Source organism: Salvelinus fontinalis, chromosome 42, assembly GCF_029448725.1.
Source record: "Salvelinus fontinalis isolate EN_2023a chromosome 42, ASM2944872v1, whole genome shotgun sequence".
Lineage (NCBI taxonomy): Eukaryota > Metazoa > Chordata > Actinopteri > Salmoniformes > Salmonidae > Salvelinus > Salvelinus fontinalis.
In genome coordinates this window covers 20,122,409-20,144,114 of record NC_074706.1, presented here as the reverse complement: position 1 = coordinate 20,144,114, position 21,706 = coordinate 20,122,409, and the positions used below count along the sequence as shown (strand labels likewise).

General features: G+C 41.0%; 2 protein-coding genes across 3 annotated transcripts; both read right to left on the bottom strand.

Moving 5' to 3' along the window:
• Nucleotides 1-5,437: 5,437 nt before the first annotated feature.
• Nucleotides 5,438-9,154, bottom strand: LOC129841464 (transcription factor Ken-like). The gene is made up of 3 exons (XM_055909738.1): nt 8,643-9,154; nt 8,107-8,237; nt 5,438-7,903 (listed from the first exon to the last, which is right to left on the bottom strand). Exons 1-3 carry the CDS (start codon nt 8,923-8,925, stop codon nt 6,746-6,748), a joined length of 1,572 nt encoding a protein of 523 aa, XP_055765713.1. The 5' UTR covers nt 8,926-9,154; the 3' UTR covers nt 5,438-6,745.
• Nucleotides 9,155-9,975: 821 nt separating this feature from the next.
• Nucleotides 9,976-16,364, bottom strand: LOC129841466 (zinc finger and BTB domain-containing protein 18-like). Of its 2 annotated transcripts, XR_008757324.1 has the most exons (6): nt 15,861-16,364; nt 15,062-15,192; nt 14,689-14,856; nt 12,756-12,920; nt 12,095-12,206; nt 9,976-11,285 (listed from the first exon to the last, which is right to left on the bottom strand). XR_008757324.1 is itself a non-coding variant. In XM_055909740.1 (3 exons), exons 1-3 carry the CDS (start codon nt 16,129-16,131, stop codon nt 13,708-13,710), a joined length of 1,551 nt encoding a protein of 516 aa, XP_055765715.1. In that variant the 5' UTR covers nt 16,132-16,364; the 3' UTR covers nt 12,968-13,707. The 2 variants fall into 2 exon arrangements, 1 of the variants encoding a protein (XP_055765715.1); XM_055909740.1 differs by lacking the exons at nt 9,976-11,285; nt 12,095-12,206; nt 12,756-12,920 and having other exon boundaries at nt 12,968-14,856.
• Between the last annotated feature and the right edge of the window lie 5,342 nt (nt 16,365-21,706).

The following is a 21,706-nucleotide window of genomic DNA, read 5'->3' as shown; positions in this document are numbered from 1 at the left end:
CAATGGAGAAAATGTATCCCATAACATTTTAACATGGAAATAGCAGGTCTATCATTCAATTTACATTGGCAGCCAATGTGAATCCTACTCCAAAAAACATGCAGGGTCTGACATTAAGTCCATCTAGTTGTCCTTCAGACAACGAGGTGACTGAAAATGTTGTGTTATTTGATGCAAGAAACCACTTTACAAAATCCAATGCATCATTATTCCCATACCATTATTACAAAGAATCAGACAAATTATGCTACCCTCTGCCTATTGGCTACTTAATTAATTTATTCAAGCCTGTCTCAAAATACAACACTGCCCCCTTTAAGACAAAAAAAAGCTCTTTACTTCACTCACTTGAAAGAAACAATCCCTCCTCCATTGCTGACTACAAATGATCTATAACTGGACTAAAAACTCACGCATATGAACAAATGTGCACGTGGCTACATGTAGCTCTCGCTTTGATCTCAAAACAAGTGCAACTACCAATGACCGCTCATGCTGTAAACACAGTCCAGTTCAAAGTGAATGGCACAGATCCATATATGGCAATGGTCAATTTGCATATAGGCCTACTGCATCTCTGATTGGTTATGGCGCACCAGTCTGTGTAGAGTACGGGCCTCAGTCGTGCCAGTCAATATAACAGAATCCTACTCCAATGCGTTCTGCCTACAACAAAATATCTTGTATAGCTAGTTTTGCATACTATAGTCTTGCAGAGTTCATTTTGTTTCATTATGTTGCATTGAAAGTGGCTAATATTGTGTTGATTCGATCACAATTCCAACAGTAAAGGGAAACGTTGATTGTGTTAACTAACAGGGAAAACTCTAGAAAGTTGAGTGAAGTTCAATCTCTTGCTTCTCTGCATGGGCTGATATTTCTTCTGCACGGCAGTTTAGAGGAAACATTGATGCTGGGGCGCAGAGAACAAAACCAGGTGCTGTCTCCATTCACTGGTGTTTGTGCCTTGAAAAATAAAAAAGAGGGTTATTTAGTACACATATCCAAAACATTAATGAACATCAAATATCATTAACTGAGACTACAATAGACTATATAATGTTGCAAACGTTTGCAACATTTTGACTAGCTTGACCTTGCTACCAATCTTTGTGGGAAACTTATAATTTTATTTTTCTGACAAAATTATGTTTGATTAAAAGTTATAAAGATCTTTAGTTTAGTTGGTTAGCTTGTCATTCACACTGAGTTTAGGGCTGTATCAATAAGAAGAAACTTGTGTCAACCTTACAGTTAACCAATCACAAACAAAGGTGTGTAGACTTTGGTTCGGCTGGCCTTGAAAAAAAAAAAGTGTGTGCCTGAACAGCCGACAAAACCCAAGCCGAACAAAAACGTCACAAAATGTCATCATAATATAAGAACAAACTGTTCTGAACTGTTTTGGTTGGGAAGCGTGCAGCCGCCTTAACAATGACTATATATTACATGACTCTTTCACAGACCTTCTCAAAGGCTCTCAACTTAGCATACATAATTATCTGCTGGCAGATGATGGGGCTCAAGATTCTATTCAAACTAGTTGGGTATGTTTAGGCTCATAGCATTCACACCTAGCCCATTGGGCAATCAACAAGCAGTTGTCTGACCTTCACAGAGCCTTGGAAGTTAACAGAAAAGGAACACAGATGCAATGTTATTTCTAGAACTGATATCGTATCAACAATTTTTGTTTGTGATGAGCTTTGTGGGTACTATGGTGTTGAACACTGAGCTGTAGTCAATGAACAGCATTCTCACTTAGGTGTTCTTTTTGTCCAGGTAGGAAAGAACAGTGTGGAGTGCGATTGAGATTGCGTCATCTGTGGATCTGTTGGGGCGGTATGCTGGGTTTCCGGGATGATGGTGTTGATGTGAGCCATGACCAGCCTTTCAAAGCACGTCATGGCTACCGACGTGAGTGCTACGTGGCGGTAATCATTTAGGAAGGTCTCCTTCGCTTTCTTGGGCACAGGAACTATGATGGTCTGCTTGAAACATGTAGGTATTACAGACTTGGTCTAGGAGAGGTTGAAAATGTCAGTGAAGACATTTGCCAGTTGGTCTGTGCATGTTTTGAGTACACGTCCTGGTAATCCGTCTGGCCCCGTGGCTTTGTGAATGTTGACATGTTTAAAGGTCTTGCTCACAGCGGCTACGGAGAGCGTGTTCACACAGTCATCCGTAACAGCTGCTTCAATGTTGCTAGCCTCCACGCGAGCATAAAAGGTATTTGGCCCATCTGGTAGGCTCGCGTCACTGGGCAGCTTGCGGCTGGGTTTCTCTTTGTAGTCCGTATTAGTTTTCAAGCCCTGCCACATCCAATGAGCATCAGAGCCAGTGTATTAGGATTCAATCTTAGTCCTGTATTGACGCTTTGCCTGCTTGTTGGTTCGTCTGAGGGCATAGCTGTATTTCTTATAAGCATCCGGATTAATGTCCTGCTCGTTGAAAGCGGCGGCTCTAGCCTTTAGCTCGGTGCGGATGTTGCCTGTAATCCATGGCTTCTGGTTGGGATATGTACGTACGGTCACTGTGGGGACGACGTTGTCGATGCACTTACTGATGAAGCCGGTGACTGAGGTGGTATACTCCTCAATGCCATTCCCGGAACATATTCCAGTCTGTGTTAGCGAAACAGTCCTGTAGAGTAGCATCCTGCTTTATCACTAGAGGGTAGAGGGGGACCTATATCAGTGATGATAGACAGATCATCTGCAGAGATATAGCTCCTCAAGTACTTGTCTATGGTTATAACGGGTTATCACTAGGTATGACCGTGAACAAAATCAAAATGACCTTACATATACGGTTAGTTCCAGTCAAAACAGCTGATAAAAGTCTGTCAGTGCTATGGATACTTGGTAGAACTGTAATACAGAAACCATCTACCCCTCTGAATGTACACATAGTGCTATATTGGTGTGTATACTGGAAATGCAGAATTTCTATAATATCCTCCAATATTCTATATGTGCAACTTAATATGGTATTTGGGTTGCGATAACATTTGGTTTGAACTGACATTGAGGATTTGAGCATGCTTTTTGAAGCATCCTGGCATTGGCTCTACCACTCCCATTGTTTCACTAACAGCGATGCTAATGCTGGCTGTGGGATAAGTAAATAAATAAAACTAAGCCATATTTCTGGTCATTCTCTCTCAGGATCAATGGATGAACCACTTTGTCAATAAAATAAAGTATATTTAAAATGTTGGTCTGCCCCCCATTTAATTGGCAGTAGTTTTTAACTACAAATATGACTAAAAGTATGTTTACTTCAAAATTTAAAAAACGAAATAATAATACAATCGAATGATGATATATCAGATTTTTTTGTACTAATGTGGATTGTATTTTGGAAAAAATATGCACATTATTTATGGAAAAATGTACACTGCCCAAAAAAATAAAGGGAACACTTAAACAACACAATGTAACTCCAAGTCAATCACACTTCTGTGAAATTAAACTGTCCACTTAGGAAGCAACACTGATTGACAATAAATTTCACATGCTGTTGTGCAAATGGAATAGACAAAAGGTGGAAATTATAGGCAATTAGCAAGACACCCCCAATAAAGGAGTGATTCTACAGGTGGTGACCACAGACCACTTCTCAGTTCCTATGCTTCCTGGCTGATGTTTTGGTCACTTTTGAATGCTGGCGGTGCTTTCACTCTAGTGGTAGCATGAGACGGAGTCTACAACCCACACAAGTGGCTCAGGTAGTGCAGCTCATCCAGGATGGCACATCAATGCGAGCTGTGGCAAGAAGGTTTGCTGTGTCTGTCAGCGTAGTGTCCAGAGCATGGAGGTGCTACCAGGAGACAGGACAGTACATCAGGAGACGTGGAGGAGGCTGTAGGAGGGCAACAACCCAGCAACAGGACCGCTAGCTCCGCCTTTGTGCAAGGAGGAGCACTGCCAGAGCCCTGCAAAATGACCTCCAGCAGGCCACAGCTGGGGTGGTTATCCTTTCAGCCTCCTCAATGGCTGTTAGCTAGCTACCTACAAATGCATTTGGAGTTTGTTTTTTACAATGACAAATACAACAAAATAGCTAGCTAATATGAAGTTAGGTAGCTGGTGATATTTAATTCAGCTAGCTAGCTATACAGTATGTAAAGTTGGCTAGATAGATAGCAACGTTAGCAGCTCATTTGAGTTAGCCTACACTGTAACTGGTTAGCTAAAAATACATTTACAAAAATAAATTTTCGAAATGCATTTACTTGAATAGGTTCTCCTAGCCATGTGGACGATTGGAAACAGGGCAGCAAAGTTTGTTTGTCACCAGAGCGGTTTAGAGCATATTACTATTTACCTGTTAATAAATTCATGAAATGGAGAATGGATTAATCTATTTACATATTTAATAACCAGACCTTCATACAAACGTACTATGCTGAATTCTTGACCCCCAATCGAACGTGCCGCTATATGCTGCGGGCACACCCACAAGCGTTTGCTGCTACGCGTCTTTATTCAAGGGAGGGGAGGATTAGGGAAGGGGGGACAAGGAAGGGGGGGATGGTTTACAGGGAGTCTTCTGTGTGGGGAACGACCAATGGGTGAGTTTCCCTGTGGATCCTGCTTTTTGTTACACATCCATGGGCTTATCAACACTAATAGATAGATAATAATAATAAAATAATAATAATAAAATATAATAATAAATAATAATAAAATAGAATAATAGATAACCATTTTATCATCAATAAAACACTCCTTTCTGAAAAACAAATGTCAACGCTAGCTATTCTTTCATGGAATTTGAAACGGATACATTTTCCTATCAAACGGTCTAGCTGTCTTGATATTCTAGCAAGAAACCATATTGATATAGCAACGCTCCAAGAAACACACGTGCTCTATAAGGACTCACATAGAATGCAGAACCATTTGTACAAACTGTCTGCTTTTTCATCAGCCCCAAACAAATCTAAAGGTGTAATCATAATGATACATAAACTCAAAATCCCCATTTTGGGTAAAGACCCAGACTTAAGAAGGCAGAATCACTTTCCATAAATGTATCCATAATGGAAAGAAACAATTTATTAATGTGTACACTCCCCCCCAAAAAAAGATTAATGTGTACGCTCCAAATTCATATGATCTAACATTTTTTGATTGCCTGAACAGCATATTGTTAGATATTACAGAATTCTATCTGATTATCCTACATTCTGTGATCAATTTGAAATTGAACCAAATTAATTAATAAAGATCAATACAAATTCACTTGGTGACCCCCGATTCTACGGGATGCCATCAAAGGTTTTCAAAAAAAAATATGATGTAACTGCATTTTGCATCGGTGTTCAATAAATCACAATGAAAGAAAACATCAGAATTGGAAATATTAACTGCATTAGAGCGTTCTCAACACAAACTATTTTCAGACCAGGTAGCGACGACTATTTCCAAAGTCAAGACAGAACTTCATTTATTGATAAAAGTGGGTTTGTTAAAAATCATTTATCCTTGGATAACCTCCATCGACTATTACAGAGCCTTCAGAAAGTATTCACACCCCTTGACTTATTCCACATTTTGTTGTTACAGCCTGAATTTAAAAATGATTAAATTTTGATTTTTTTATCACTGGCCAACACACAATACCCCATAATATCAAAATGGAATTATGTTGTTTGACATTTTTACAACTTAATTAAACATGAAAAGCTGAAATGTCTTGGGTCAATAAGTATTTTGTTATGTCAATCCTAAATAACTTCAGGAGTAAAAATATGCTTAACAAGTCACATAATAAGTTGCATGGACTCACTCTGTGTGCAATAATGGTGTTTAACATGATTTTTGAATGACTACCCCATCTCTGTACCCCACACATTCAGATAATTGAAAGGTCTGTCAGTCGAACAGTGAATTTCCAGCACAGATTCACTGGGCATTCCCAAAACATATGTATATAGATCCCGACTGATTCAAGAGGGCAACAGTTTACGAAGATTATAGCCAGAGAGTTTCATTTGGAAGCGGCTATATGGTGTATCAAAACATTTGTGAATACATTTTAAATGAATCAACTGGTGAGATGTTTTTTGATGAGAAAACATTGTTCCAAATCACCTTCCAGTTCAACTGTTCTCCAAAACCTATTAGTTCTCTGTTCCAGATGGAAGTGGCCGCAGGTGAACACTTGTCGATCGAGTAGAGTTTGGAGTAGAGAGTGGAGACCAGGCCAACAGACTTGGGAGTATTCAAAAGAGTATCAAATAGGTGATGGGTGGCAATAAGGAAATCCCAGGGTACTCCATAGGCTTTGAGAGCCAAGCGGAGCATAAGGAAAAAAATAACAAGGAAGTCCCTGGGAGATTATATGATTCTTTGAAGTCTTGAAAAGTTTGAAGACCTGAATTGTCAAAGATGTCACTGAGGATGAAAATATTTCTACTAGACCATTGATTGAAAAACAAAGTGGTTTGAGCCCGATAAGTTTAGGTTATTGTCCATAATGGAGAATGGCTGTGAAAAGGGAATGAGATCATGAGATGTCTGTTGGCCTGCCTCCACACCTTAACTGCATTAGCAATTAATGGACCCATTCGGATACGTATGGATTTTTGTATACAGCCAGAGAATAAGAGGCATTGTAGCCTAATGGGTTTTATTAATCTATGGGTATTTTCTGTTGAAAACAATTACCATTTGTCTTTAATGCAGTGTTTGATCTAAATGTCAGAAACTATCAAGTGGAATGGTTACTTTCTATGTTATAGAGTGGAATGGTTTTTCTGCTGGTGTATCCTGAGGTAGCAGCTCTCTGAGAAACTCTTTCCGCAGTGCGTACAGGTGAACGACCTTTCTTCCGTGTGGGCCTTCAGGTGCATCTTCAGCTGGTGCTGGCGGGAAAACCTCTTCTCACACTGGGGGCAGCTGTAGGGTTTCTCCCCTGTGTGGACCCTCTGGTGCCTCTTCAGGTTGCAAGCCTGGGCGAAGCGCATGTGACACTGGGTACAGCTGAAGGGTTTCACCCCTGTGTGGATCCTCTGATGGATCTCCACCTTCTGGGAGCAGCTGAAGCCTTTGTTACAGAACATGCAGAGGAACGGTTTGTCTTTATTATTGCCCGATGTGGCTCCCCCTCCCTGCGTCTTGGCACTTTGGTCTGTTGAGTTCAATACCTGATCGAAAAGGACGGAGCCCTGTGAATCGAAAGGCCCCAATGACGTGGACACTGGGTCACGATCCCTGAACACATGTAAAGGGGAGTGAGTGTCGACATTTAGATTTGTCTCTAAGCTTCCCCTGTAATCTAAGAAATCTCTGCCATGTGACTGTCCATCTCCTATGTGACGATCTGCATTCCATGTAGGAGGAGCATCGCCCTCCACTTTCACAGTCACCTCATCTACCACTATAACCTCCCCTTTCTTATCTAGGCACCCTTCAGAGTATACACTACTACTGTACCGGTTCCAGTCCCCTCTAAACAGATCAGTCTGTGTCTCTAAACCCAAGGATATGTGGCCAGGGTCCATCTCTGTAGCGTAAGAACAAGGCAGATCATCAATGCCAGTGTAGAATGCATCACCATCTCCATGGGAATTAACCGTCCTCTGGCTCTGGTGAAATAATGGTAAGTACTCTGTGCCAGGAGCAGGAGGACAGCCCAGTGGCCCCAGCCCCAGTCTCTCTGGGTCTGATCCTAAAGTCTCTGACTTGAGGGCGTCGTTCAGCGTTCCACTGACCTCCGTGATGCCGCGTCGGGTCCTGGCCTGGGGTGCAGCGGCATTGGCAAGGTCCTCCGTGACTAAAGGGGGTGCCACTCCAACCGCTGCTCCAGTCTGGATGTCTCTGTTGTGTCTAGGGTCCTCTCCTTCATTCCTCTCCTGCTTGACCCCAGGACCTGCAGCATCTGCATTTGCAGACTGACAAGCAGAGAGGAGGTTATTACCGGTACTTGAGTTGAATTGGACAACAATATTGTAGAGAATTCTCACAAGCTCCCCTATGGCAGATAAATAAGGATGTACAGTACATGTAAGCAAATTAATAGCTGGGGGAGCTTTTCTGAAATAAACGTGTCACATTTTACGTACCGTAATTTTTTATGTTACACTATGACACTAACCTCGATCACGATAACATGCTGGGTTGAGGTTCCACTCCCCTCATCTATAGCTATGGGTTGGTCATCTCTCCACGCATTGTGTCCCGCTGGCTTCACAAAGCTCCTGTGGCCTCCAGTGAGATGTCCTTCACCTAAGAAAGTGATTGGGGCAAAAGGGGTGGTAAAGTTAGGTACTTTCAATGCTCAACACTATGTTGTACACTCTTGACACTGTCTACAATTGGCAAAGTAAAATATATCATAACTTCTTGATATACTATTTATTGATTGATGTCCCATGCATCACATTCTTTTTATTGAGTATGATAATAGGACGCTCAGTAAATCAAGAATCTGGTTAGAATATTATGTCTTTGTGCAAGAATAATTTGTTCTTAAATTTACCTGCCTGGTAAAATAAATATAATTAATGAGGGAAAGTATTGTATTCTATCTAAAAACTGACCAAGACTCAATTATGGGTAACAAATCTGAACACATGCGCATTCGGGAACGGGGCGATAGGCCCCGCAGTCTCTGCCTTCTGCAAAATGTACCTCTTGCCATTCCTCTGTATCGGTCGAGGATCTTGACACTACTGGGACGACTGGCGACGACGTGCTGTCGCAATGTTCTCTCTGCGCGCTCCCGTGCCACCTTCAGTTCCAGTAGTTGTAGTTTCCTCCGCAATCCCCTGTTGTCTTTCTGGCTTTGAGTCATTTCCAAACGAAACACTGCATAGTCGTCGTCTACGAGTTTACAGATCTCTGCCACGGCTGAATTCGCTAGCATCTCCATAATGGAGGCTATTTGATTGTGAAAAACCATGCAGTTAGCCATTGTTAGCTAACTATACCTAGATAACATCTATCAACCAAGTCCTGTCTCCAATTCGTATGTGATGCTGTTAAGTTAATTAGTCATATTTAGAGTTACATCGTGTTAATAAACGTATAAATAACAGCAATAAAAAAAGCTAACGTAGAAATTGTTTTTGGTCATTGCTAACTTCCGTTTACACTGAAGAGAAAGGACGTTTTTGGCGTCATAGCTCATAGGGTGTGGCTAAATGAAAAGGATACGGTTATGTTCTATGAACTACGGTAATGCTACATCAAACCAACGAGTCATGATTTGTCGTTGCTATCTGGAATCCTTAGGACGTCGGCCACCTTACCCTTACTCATTTTAATTTTCAACTTCAATGGGGAAGGGACGTCCCAAAGATTCCAGATAGCAATGACCATTCATGATCATTTTCTTGGAAGCTCAGCGCAGCCTTGTTTAGAAAAATTACCGTAAATTATCTAAAAATAATGTCTCCCTCTATCCCATCGGTGGCAAGGACAGAAACCTATAGGTTTCAAGGAAGCTAAGACCAATTTTACATTTAAATAATAAACAAGCAAATAAAAGTAAAGATATCAAACGGACAGCAGGGTTCCTCGTTAACAGATTTGATCACCGTAGTAAAGGAACAGGTACAACTGTTTAAAAGGTGTTATAAAAATAGGGGGACATATTTCTTATGAATAGAACATAGGCAAAACCAAATTCGGAGAAATGTTGTGTTACACTTCAATGATAGTGTTTTGGCTATGCCAGCACACCAAACAACAAGTCTGTGTATTGTGTGAGAATGTAAGCGTACCTTGAGCCCTATACTACATGGTTTGAGGAGTTAGCGAGGTAACTGGTCAACTCTTGAGTTCCATTCGGGATAACAGGTACAACGAAAGTGGCTCACCTTTTAGCCAGGTACATTTCTATGGCAACGACTCCTTCAGAATTAACCCGTTCCCGGGCAGGCTAACTCAGGGCTAACTCCATTTATGCTGAATGAAGAGCCTGAGCTGCGAGTTGAGCACCAATTAACTTTTATTTCCCACCTCTCACAAAGATTGCGTCAGCATCTCATCATTTGAGCAATATGACAGAATATATATTTTATTAATAAAAAATGTTTTTGTAAAAAAAAAAAGTTATATGATTGGTATTATAACATTACACATATAGTAATGACAATATATTTGAAACTTCACGTGTGTTTGATTTAATACAATTATTTGTATTGATAGAAGTGAGAAGGTCGCAGTTGTAAATGAGAACTTGTTCTCAACTGCCCTACTGGTTAAATAAAGGTGAAATATACATATTTTTTAAATGAACGATTAAGTAATAAAATAAAGACGGCACATCAACAAGCCTATTTCGCACCGTGGCCTGCCGAATTTGCAAGATAACGTTACTTTCATTTTAATTTAGGCACACATTAAAATGTGCGACATGCACGCGCAGTTACAAGCCTGCTAGAGTCAGCAGCAGGCTGACGAGCAATATCAACTGTCGTAGTATGGATGGAGCCTGAGCTGAAGTGTGAAGCTAACTGAAGCAGGCTAGCTTTAGAAAACATTGATTAGATCTAGCTTCAATCATAGCATACCCCTCAGATTCTCAACTGAGGGACTTAGTAATACAAAAAACCCACCCAATACTTGCCCCCAATACACTTCACATGATAACTATAATAAGGTTCCCAGATATCCACTCTGTATATCTCAAGCCACACTGCTACGATTTCTCCCCGTTTTGGACACAGGCTGATAAGGCTAGTCAGGAAGAAGCTTGTGTAACATAGTTTGCACTTGAAGGGCCTTTCCTTGGTGTGAACGCCTCTTCACATACTTCGCCTCAGAGAAGGCTTCCCACGTGCACGGCTTGTCGACGTCGATCCCAATACTTGGCCTCCCACATTGTGAGGTGATAGAAGCAGGAGCCAGTCTTTGAGCTCCCTCCTTGAACTCTAGCCATTGTTATTGGGATTGTGTGGTGGAAATTTGTCTTCTGCTTTTATCCAGCCCCTGATATACACACACACACATACATACAAACACATTTAGTTGTAGAGGCTGGAGCAGAGAGCAGACGCAGTTCACCGTCCAATGAGCAGTTTAGGGGGTTAAGTTCCTTGCTCAAGGAAACATCAGTGGTAGGTGGCACCTGAGATATTGATGCCGGCAACCGGACTCCCTGCCAGATGTGTTCTGTGTGGTTCGGTCCCGGTTCTGACTCTGGAAGGAAGAGTGATGGCTTCTGATCCATGGTCGTGATCCGGGAAAGTCTTTGTGACCAGCCATCTCAGAGGTCCACTCTCTCCCACAAGTAACACTGGATATCAGCAGGTCTTCATTGACTGCAGACTGCAAACAAAGATTGTGCAGAAAACTATAAAGGTTTATTACATTTGCGTTTTAGTAATTTAGCAGACGCTTTGATACAGAAAGGGGCACATCAACAGGTTTTTCCACCTAGTCAGCTCGGGTATTCAAACCAGCAACCTTTTGATTACTGGCCCAACTCTCTTAACCGCTAGGCTACCTGAAAAAACTATTTGCTGTACACACAGAAACATTACATAATATTATAAAATGTTAATCACAGTCAAGCCCATCTCTAACAGTGTGATTCAAGTACCTAACAATATGGAGCCATTGGAGTTTATTTAAAAAAATGGCCATAAGTGTTTTCAAAAATTATTACATACAAACACATTTTGTACATTTCATGTAGGCCTTACAATAGAATGAAAACAAGATGCAAAAAATCAGGCAATGTTGTAGAATAACTATGGTTATTTAATCATGTAATCAGTGATTCATTTGTAAATCGGGAGGTGCCGAAACAAAAAGTATGCACGAGAGGCGAGTGACCTGGGGAGCTCTGAGTTACCGGTACGCATTAAATGCTAATTGGGGTAAGTATGTGATGCTGTGAAGTTAAATTAGTCATATTTTGAGTTCCAGGGTGTTCATAAAAGTCTAAATAACAACACCAATGTGGAAATTGCTCTTGGTCACTGTTCAATGAAAAACGTACTCGCGCTGTTCTTTGAAATAAGATACTGCTTATAACATTACACATCAAATGATGTGTTATCACTGTCTTTAAAGCTGAGAGCACACTCGTTTAGAAAGAAAAGTGTTTTAGCAACTATGCCTTTCTCCCTTACCTTGCTCCCCCATCTTTAGTCCACTCAGCAGGTCAGTGCTCTCTGGTTCGTCTTCTATTGTCTCCTCTTTGACTAGCAGCAGATCAGGCTTCCCATCCTCCATGTCTACTGACTGTAAGAGGTACAGAGTGAGAGGATGTTGGATCAAGAAATCTGATATGAACACCCTGCTATAGAGCATCTTCTGATTGGGCAATGAGGGATTGCTATGAGTACTATGCAAACATGTTAGTTAATTTGATACTATGCAAACGTGTTAGTTAATTTGATTACTTGACACTCTTTAAAGGGATAGTTTGTGCAATGATCTACTTCCTCAGAGTCAGGTTAACCCGTGGATACCATTTTTACCTCTCTGCGTCCAGTATGCAGGAAGTTAGAGGCAATTTCGCAAGCCAGCTTAGCGCAAAGACTGGAAGTCTTCAGGTACAGCTAGCATGTCAAGTAATCAAATCAACGAATAATTCAAAGGCATCGTCCCACACTTAAAACAAAATTAATCAAGACCTGGGCACCTAGTCTCAGAGTACGAGTGCTAATCTAGGATCTTTCCAAATAGAAAATGCAAAACTGCTCCTAGATCAGCAAACCTACTCTGACACATTTTGTGGATACGGGTCCTGACCTAATACCATTCAGACAGTAGTTTCCGTTGGCTCACCTCAGGGAGACTGTGTGTGGCCCTGTGCTGCTCAGCTGGTTCCTCTGTGGGTTCAGGAGGAGTTGTAGTCTGGTTTTCTTCCATGGCCATGTTCCTCTCAGTGTTCCCCAGACCCTCATCACACGCCCCCTACTTCATCCGCAGCACCTCTGGACCCTCCTCCTCCTGGAAGAGAGACGTGATGCAGATTACACAGACATACACTCCCTCAGGTACGTATACACACAGATAATAAACACACTTTCAACATGGAGTCTTTACCCATCCCCACTAGGTTTGAGTCCTATACTGTAGTTACAGAATGACTTCATTGTTGTTAAACCCATCATGGTGGAAATAAATATGTTGTTGTGGGTAAAAACAAGTCAGCAATGATAAGTCAAAAGTCATCAGACAAACCTGACAAACTATTTGATGTGTACAGTAGGTGTTTGTTAGTGTGTAGGTATATTTAGTAAGTGTATATTGGTTATAAAGCACTGTTGTATGTATGCAGAATAGGGTGAGATCGGATGCATGCTTACTAAAGAATTTCTCAATGAAAGTCTTAGAATGAAAAGTCACATTTTGTGTTTATTAAACATAAACAAGTGTTAAATATATAATATGAAAACCACACATACACATCAACAAAAACATCTGCATTCATTCAAGTGTCTTGGGGGGGGGAAATTAAGTTGTTGAAAGGAAGAAATGAAAAAGGCATTTGTGAACATCATATAGCCTACACAGTACAAACACAATATGTAACAGACTTTTTAGGCTTATATCACACATTGTCTGGATGCAATATTCTACCCAGGAATATTGAACACTGAAATCTGTTACTCTCATTATTCCAAATTAATCTGTGGATCTTTTCTTCAGACAACAATGACAATAAATCTTTGTCTTTAATGCAGGGTTTGATCTAAAAGTCAGAAGCTGTCGGGTGGAATTTTTACTTTCTATGTTATACAGTGGAATGGTTTTTCTGCTGGTGTGTCCTGAGGCAACCCCTCTCTGAGAACCTCCTCCTGCAGTGCATACAGGCGAAGGGCCTCTCTCCCGTGTGGACCCTCTGGTGCCTCTTCAAGTCACCAGCCTGGGCGAAGCGCATGTGACACTGGGTACAGCTGAAGGGTTTCTCTCCTGTGTGGACCCTATGATGCCTCTTCAGGGTGCCAGCTTGGGTGAAGCACATGTGACACTGGGTACAGCTGAAGGGTTTCACCCCTGTGTGGATCCTCTGGTGGACCTCCACCTTCTGGGGGCAGCTGAAGCCTTTGTTACAGAACATGCAGAGAAACCGTTTTTCTTTACTATTGCCTGATGTGGCTCCCCCTCCCTGAGCCTGGGCTCTAGTCCTGTCGTTTGAGGTCAATACCTGATCAAAAAGGTTGCGGCCGTGTGAATCGGAAGGTGCCATCGACTTAGACACTGGGTCGCGATCCCTGAACGCATGTAAAGGGGAGTTGGTTGCGACATTTAGATTAGTCTCTAAGCTTTCCCTGTGGTCTACGAATTCACTAGTGTTGCCCTGCGAGTGTCCTTCTAACCGAGTCTCGTCTGCATTCCATGTCAGAGGAATGTCGCCCTCCACTTTTACCTCATCTACGACCAGACCCTCCCCTTTCTTATCTAGTAACCCTTCAGAGTGTACACTACTACTGTACCGGTTCCAGTCCCCTCTAGACAGATCAATGTGTAACTCTAAGCCCACAGGCATGTCACCAGGTATAATCTCTGTCCCTGTAGAGTATGAACAGGATGGATCATTGCCAGTCTGTAACGTGTCCCTTGGGTCTTGATGAGACAAAACTGTCCTCGGGCTCGTGTTACCATAAAGTAAATGCTCTGAGTGGGGAGCAGGAGGACGACCCAGTCGACCCAGCCCCGTTAAAGCCTCGATATCTGTTTCTGACTTGAGGAAGACGTTCTGCGTTCCACTGACCTCCGTGATGCTGCGTTGGGTCCTGGGCTGTGCTGGGGTGGTGGTGGGGTCCTCTGTGGCTACAGGGGGCACTCCAGCTGCTCCAGTCTGGATGTCTCTGCTGTGCCGTGGGTCTTCTTCTCCTTCAGACCTCTCCAGCTTGACCCCAGGACCTGCTGCCTCTGCAGACTGACAAGAAGAAAGAAAGTTATTACCGGTACATGAGTTGAATTGGATAACAACGTCATAGGGAAGTCTAACAAACTCCCCTACGGCAGTTAAATTAGGATGTAAATGGAAGCTAGTGAATAGCTGAGGGGAGCCTTTCTGAAATAAACAGACCACATTTTATTTACAAAGTAACTCATTTTTAATGCAACACTATTACACTAACCTCTATCATGATAACATGCTGGGTTGAGGTTCCACTCCCCTCATCAACAGTGATTGGTTGGTCATCGCTCCATGTACTGTGTCCTGCAGTCATCACAAAGTTCCCGTGGCCTCCAGTGAGATGTCCTTCACCTGAGAGAGTGATTGGGGGTTATAAACTGGGTGGTTCGAGCTCTGAATGCTGATTGGCTGACAGCCATGGCATGTCAGACTGTATACCACAGGTATGGCAAAACATTTATTTTTACTTCTCTAATTACATTGGTAACCAGTTTATAATAGCAATAAGGCACCTCTGGGGTTTGTGGTATATGGCCAATATACCACGGCTAAGGGCTGTATCCAGACACTCCGTGTTGCATTGTCCATAAGAACAGCCCTTAGCACCATGGTATATTGGCCATATACCACATCCCCTCGGGCTTATTGCTTAATTAAAGAAGTGGTTAGGTTAGCTACTGTCAATGCTCAACGGTATATTATACACTATTGACACTGTCTAGAATTGGCAAGGATGTAAGGTAACACTTCGCATAACTTCTTGATATACTATTTATAGATCAATTGATGATGTTCTAGGCATCCTATTGTTTTCAATGTATAAATAATAGGAAATGCAGTAAATCAAGAACCTGGTTAGAATATGATATGGTGTGTTTGTGCAAGATAGCTAAGTAATCAGGGGAATTATTTCATACTATCCAAAAACTGACCAAGACCCAATTCTGGTTAACACATCTAAAGTTACACAAGTGCAGTCAGGAGACAGGCCGCGCAGCTCGGCCTTCTGCTAATTGTACCTCTTGCCATTCCTCTGTATCGGTCAATGATCTTGACACTACTAGGACGACTGGTGAGGACGCGCTCTCGCGTTGTCCTCTCTGCGCGCTCCCGTGATACCTTCAGTTCTATTAGCTGTAGTTTCCTCCGCAATGTCCTGTTTTCTTTCTGGCTTTGGGAAATTTCCAAACGAAACACTGCATAGTCGTCGTCTACGATTTTACAGATCTCTGCCACGGCTGCATTCGCTAGCACCTCCATGATGGAGGCTATTTGAGTGTGAAAAACCATACCGTTATCCTTGTTAACAGCTAACGTTACTAGCTAGCTAGCATTACCTAACATCTATCAACCAAGTCTTGTCTCCAACGCAAATTTAAGACTATCTGGGGCAAGTATGTGATGGTATGCAGTTAAATGAGTCATAGTTTGAGTTTCATTGTGTTAATAAATCTAACAAAAACGCTAACGTGGAAATTGTTCTTGGTCAACGCTTACTTCCGTTTACTTCTTCTTCTTTGAGGTTTTATGGCGAACTACACGCAAATGGTTTACTGCCGCCACCAACTGGACGGGGGTGGGGAAAAAAATCATAAAATAAATGTGAATTCCATTATGGGGATGGGAAAATAACATTATACTATACATTTACAAAACTACATTCCCATTTTGACCAATAAAAAAAGAGTAGACATTCGAGTACAGCCTATGGTGGCTCAGTTTTGCTCCTCTCTCAATGACTTGCATTGAAAAACATAATTTAATCCTAGAAAGTGTTCCGTTGCAGAAGTGAAGTCGATCTTTCTTGACTTTGTTTCAACTTGTGCAGTGCCATTTACTCCCATCGCTATAAAATCCACAAAATCCACTTTCTCCACATGAATCATTTCTGGGTCCTGCTGCTGGTATTAGGGCCTACTCGGGCTGCAGTGTAGGCCTAACGGTATTCACCACCATCGGACCTTCACAGATACTCAATCGTTCTCCTCTTCTGACAGCCTCTGCATAGGAGACTCTTAACTGCCCTGGTTTTGGCAACCTCTAACTCTAATTGGGCATTAAGGATGTTGCCTCATGTTCTACCACCACAGACACTTTGCTCCTTGTCCATTCTCTTCTACTTTGCATGTGAAATGTCCTTTGGCTTCTCACCTCTGCAGACACTTCTTACATGTCCAAATATTTTACAGCAAGGACATTGTAAGGGACAATTTACAAAAACAGGCACAACTTTGAAGCAGGCTAGAATAACTAAGTACTTCTGGGCACAGAATTTTGGAATTCTTCAGAATAAGAGTCCTGTCTTGTACATTTTATAAATGAATAATTAAGGGTGAAAATTACCGAAAATGTGCACAATTGTCAGTATGTTTTATACTTATTATACAAATAATCATTAAAAGTCTTTCTATAAGATGTGTGATTTTTTTGTTTATTTTTTCAAGCATAAATGGTTAACCAAACTTTTTTGTATGTATACTCCTATAATTTATTGCAGAATTGTCTTTACGTTGTGTCGCAGTAAAAGCGGGGTCCATTCTACTCAGGAGCACTTTTAGTTTCGATATCCACAGTTTACACCCAGAGGTGTATCGCTGCTTATTTTGCTGTCTTTAAAAAGTGGCCAATCAGCTTAAATCCAGTCGTTTTTATATATTGGATATACTAATTGCACCATACACAATTTTCTGTATGTTGTGTTGCAGTAAATGCGGCGTCCATTCTACTCAGGAGCACTTTTAGTTTCTAAATCCACACAGTTTACACCCAGAAGAGCGTGGCTGTTCATTTTGCGGCACTTAACGTAGCAACGCGCATGCCCAGCCCACCTGAGGATCTGCCTTTTTCAGCAATCTATTTCCAGTGTTTGAGGGGTGCAAAATCCACTTGTCACTTAAATATTGCTGGATTGATTGCTTTTACTCCTGTGACTCTTTCATACTCTTGCTTGTGCCTGTCGTTTGTTCCCGTTAACGTTACGACTGCTGAATATTTTTAAATTAACTGTCAAACACCCCGGTAATGGCTGAAATGGGCTCAATAGGATACATTGGCTCGCCATTGAATAAATAAGTACGCTAAAGCTTCGTTTCGACAGTTACAGTGCCTTCAGAAAGTATTCATATCCCTTGATTTATTCCACATTTTGTTGTGCTACAGCCTGAATTCAAAATGGGTTAAATCGTGTATTTTTTTTACTCTCACCCATCTACAGACAATACCCCATAATGACAAAGTGAAAACATGTTTTTTGTATTTTTTGCAAATGTATTGAAAATGAAATACAGAATTATGACATTTACATAAGTATTCACACCCCTGAGTCAATACATGTTAGAATCACCTTTGGTAGCGATTTCAACTGTGAGTATTTCTGGGTAAGTCTCTAAGCTTTGTACACCTGGATTGTACAATATTTGCATATCATTCTTTTAAAAACTCTTCAAGTCCTGTCAAGTTGGTTGTTAATCATTGCTAGACAGTCATTTTCAAGTCTTGCCATAGATATTCAATCAGATTTAAGTCAAACTCTAACTAGGCCACTCAGGAACATTCAATGTCATCTTGGTAAGCAACTCCAGTCTATATGTGACATTGTGTTTTAGGTTATTATCCTCCTGAAAGGTGAATTGGTCTCTTCCCAATGTCTGTTGGAAAGCAGACTGAACCAGGTTTTCTTCTAGGATTTTGCTTGTGCTTTATCCCCCCCCCAAAAAACTTCCTAGTCCTTGCCAATGACAAGCATACCCATAACATGATGCAGCCACCACCATGCCTGACAATATGAAGAGTGGTACTCAGTGATGTGTGCATACTGTGTGTATTGATACACCATCCAAAGTGTAACAACACCATGCTCAAAGGGATGCTTAATGTCTGTTTTTTTAATCTTCTCATCTACCAATAGGTGCCCTTCTTTGTGAGGCATTGGAAAACCTCTCTGGTCTTTGTGGTTGAATTTGTGTTTGAAATTCACTGCTCGACTGAGGGACCTTACCGATAATTGTATGTGTGGGGTACAGAAATGAGGTAGTCATTCAAAAATTATGTTCAACACTATTATTGCACACAGAGAGTCCATGCAACTTATTATTTTGTTTAGCAAATTTTTACTTTACTCCTGAACTTATTTAGGCTTTCTATAACAAAGAGGTTGAATAATTAATGACTCATGACATTATAGCTTTTCATTTTGAATTAATTTGTCAAACTTTCAAAAAACATGATTACACTTTGATAATATGAGGTATTGTGTGTAGGCCAGTGACCCAAAAATTGCAATTTAATCCATTTTAAATTCAGACTGTAACACAACAAAATGCTGAAAAAGTAAAGGGGGGTGAATACATTCTGAAGGCACTGTAAGAGGAGAAATAGAAAACTTTATTTTAATGGCTGTTCATTATTTTATTTTTTTAAGAAACTAATTATTTAATACAGTTGACATTTTTACAAATGAGATGCGCTGAAATGAAAGCAACTTCTAAAAATGAACACTCGGGTTATAGTGATATTACGTCTGATCTCGCAATGTATGTTTAGATAGGTGTAATCTAGAGCCAAGCATTTTGATTTTTGCCTCGCTTGTTGTATTATGCAAGAGAACATGACAACAACAGTAATTATTGAGGCAGGCTAGACAGTGTAGGTGAGTACAGGTAGGGTAGACGGCGCAAGTGTTTGGTGGTTGTAGCCTTGTTCCTCCCTTTAATGTTAATGTATTAATATATTCAAGAACACTGCTTATTTATGCAAAAAAAGGCACATAACATTTTCTTTATTTTAACACAAAATATATTTGAAAAATACCCGATACAATAATAAAATGCATATATGAGTACATTGTAAGAAAAACAAGTGAAATGTAATAATACTTTGAATACCTAAATTCCCACAATAAATCCCTGATCTCCATTCATTGTTTGTCTTACAGAATCATCCCATTGTCTTAACCCCCGACATGATACCATTTTAGATAGCTTAAGAGCTCTACTACACTATACAAATAAAATAACTAACGTGTGTATCCTCAGATCAGGTGTACAGGGGGCTGGTTTGGGCATGTGTTTTCACCTCTCTGTGTCCTCCCCTCCATCCCTTCCCTCTCTTTTCTCCTGTCATCTGCCTGATGCCTCTCCTGTGTCTGCACCTCATAGTTCCCCTAGGAAACCTGTAAGGGAGAGGGAAATGGAGAGACAGGAGAGGTTCATCTTAGGGACAGTTCCAAGAGGCAAGAATGGAAACGAACACCATGCAAGAGGCTACATAGAATTGGTGTGTGTCCTTTCCTCATTGAGTTGGTTCTGTCTTCCAGCAGTCAGGTTGGAGTCTCTTCTGCTCCTCTTCTGTTCGTTGGCTTCAATGGTGTACATCCTCCTCCTCATCTTCTTCCCCAAGATCACAAGGAAGCAATGGTGTGTCCTGTTAATCACTCTATTATTGATCTACTGGTGTCATGTGACAAAACGTTTAAATTGTGTTGAAATTGAATTAATTAAGCTATAAGGCACGAGGGGGTGTGGTATATGGCCAATATACCACGGCTAAGGGCTGTTCTTATGTACGACGCAACATGGACTGCCTAGATACAGCCCTTAGCCTTGGTATATTGGCCATATACCACAAACCCCCGAGGTGCCTTCTTACTATTGTAAACTGGTTACCATCGTAATTAGAGCAGTAAAAATAAATGTTTTGTCATACCTGTGATATACGTACGGTCTGAAATACCACGGCTGTCAGCCAATCAGCATTTAATAACCTGTTGAGGACAGAGGGCGCTGTTTTCACTTTGGGGGAATATCGTGCCCAATTTAAACGGCCTCGTACTCAATTCTTGCTCGTACAATATGCATATTATTATTACTATTGGATAGAAAACACTCTCTAGTTTCTAAAACCGTTTGAATTATATCTGTGAGTAAAACAGAACTCCTTTTGCAGCAAACTTCCTGATAGGAAGTGGAAAATCTGAAATCGATGCACTGTTCTAGGGGCTGCCTATTAAAGTCCTTGATAATTATTAGTTTAGATGCACTTCATACGTCTTCCACTAGATGTCGACAAGCAGTGAGAGAAGAAATTGAGTGTGTAACTTGATCTGGACTCGAATCATAGCTCTTGGCATGACGTGTCACCAGTTTCCTGTTTTCTGGAGAGCGCGAGGAGGGACCTGGATTTGCCTTCTGATAAGCTGACGTTATGGACGACTAATATCTCCGGCTTTGATTTTATTTGATACATGTGACAATATCATCGTAAAGTATGTTTTTTCAATATAGTTTAATCAGATTATTGAAATTTTTTCGGGAGTTTTGCCGTGTTCCGTTCTCTTCCGTTTGTTGACGATGGAGAGATTCGTGCCACTTGGCAAGTGTGCTTGCTAAATCGAGAGGGAAAAAGGCCGTTCTAAAACCAAACAACGATTGTTCCCGACAAAGGACCCCTTGTACAACATTCTGATGGAAGATCAGCAAAAGTAGGACCCATTCTATGATGTTATTTCATATATCTGTCGTACATGTGAACTAGTCGTTTGCGCCCAGCTTTTGGGTACTCTCTCGCTATACCTAAGCTGGATGTTGTAATGAAGTTATTTTTAGAATTCTAACACGGCGATCGCATTAAGAACTAGTGTATCTATAATTTCCTATACAACATGTATTTTTTTGTTATGTTTATGAATAGCTATTTGGTCAGAATATGTGTGTCAGAAAAAGTGTCAGAAAAATATCCGGACGTTGTGGGAAAAAGATGCTACGTTAGCACAACGTTAGCACAATGTATAACCACTGATTTAAGCTCTAAATATGCACATTTTCGAACAAAACATAAGTGTATGTATAACCTGATGTTATAGGACTGT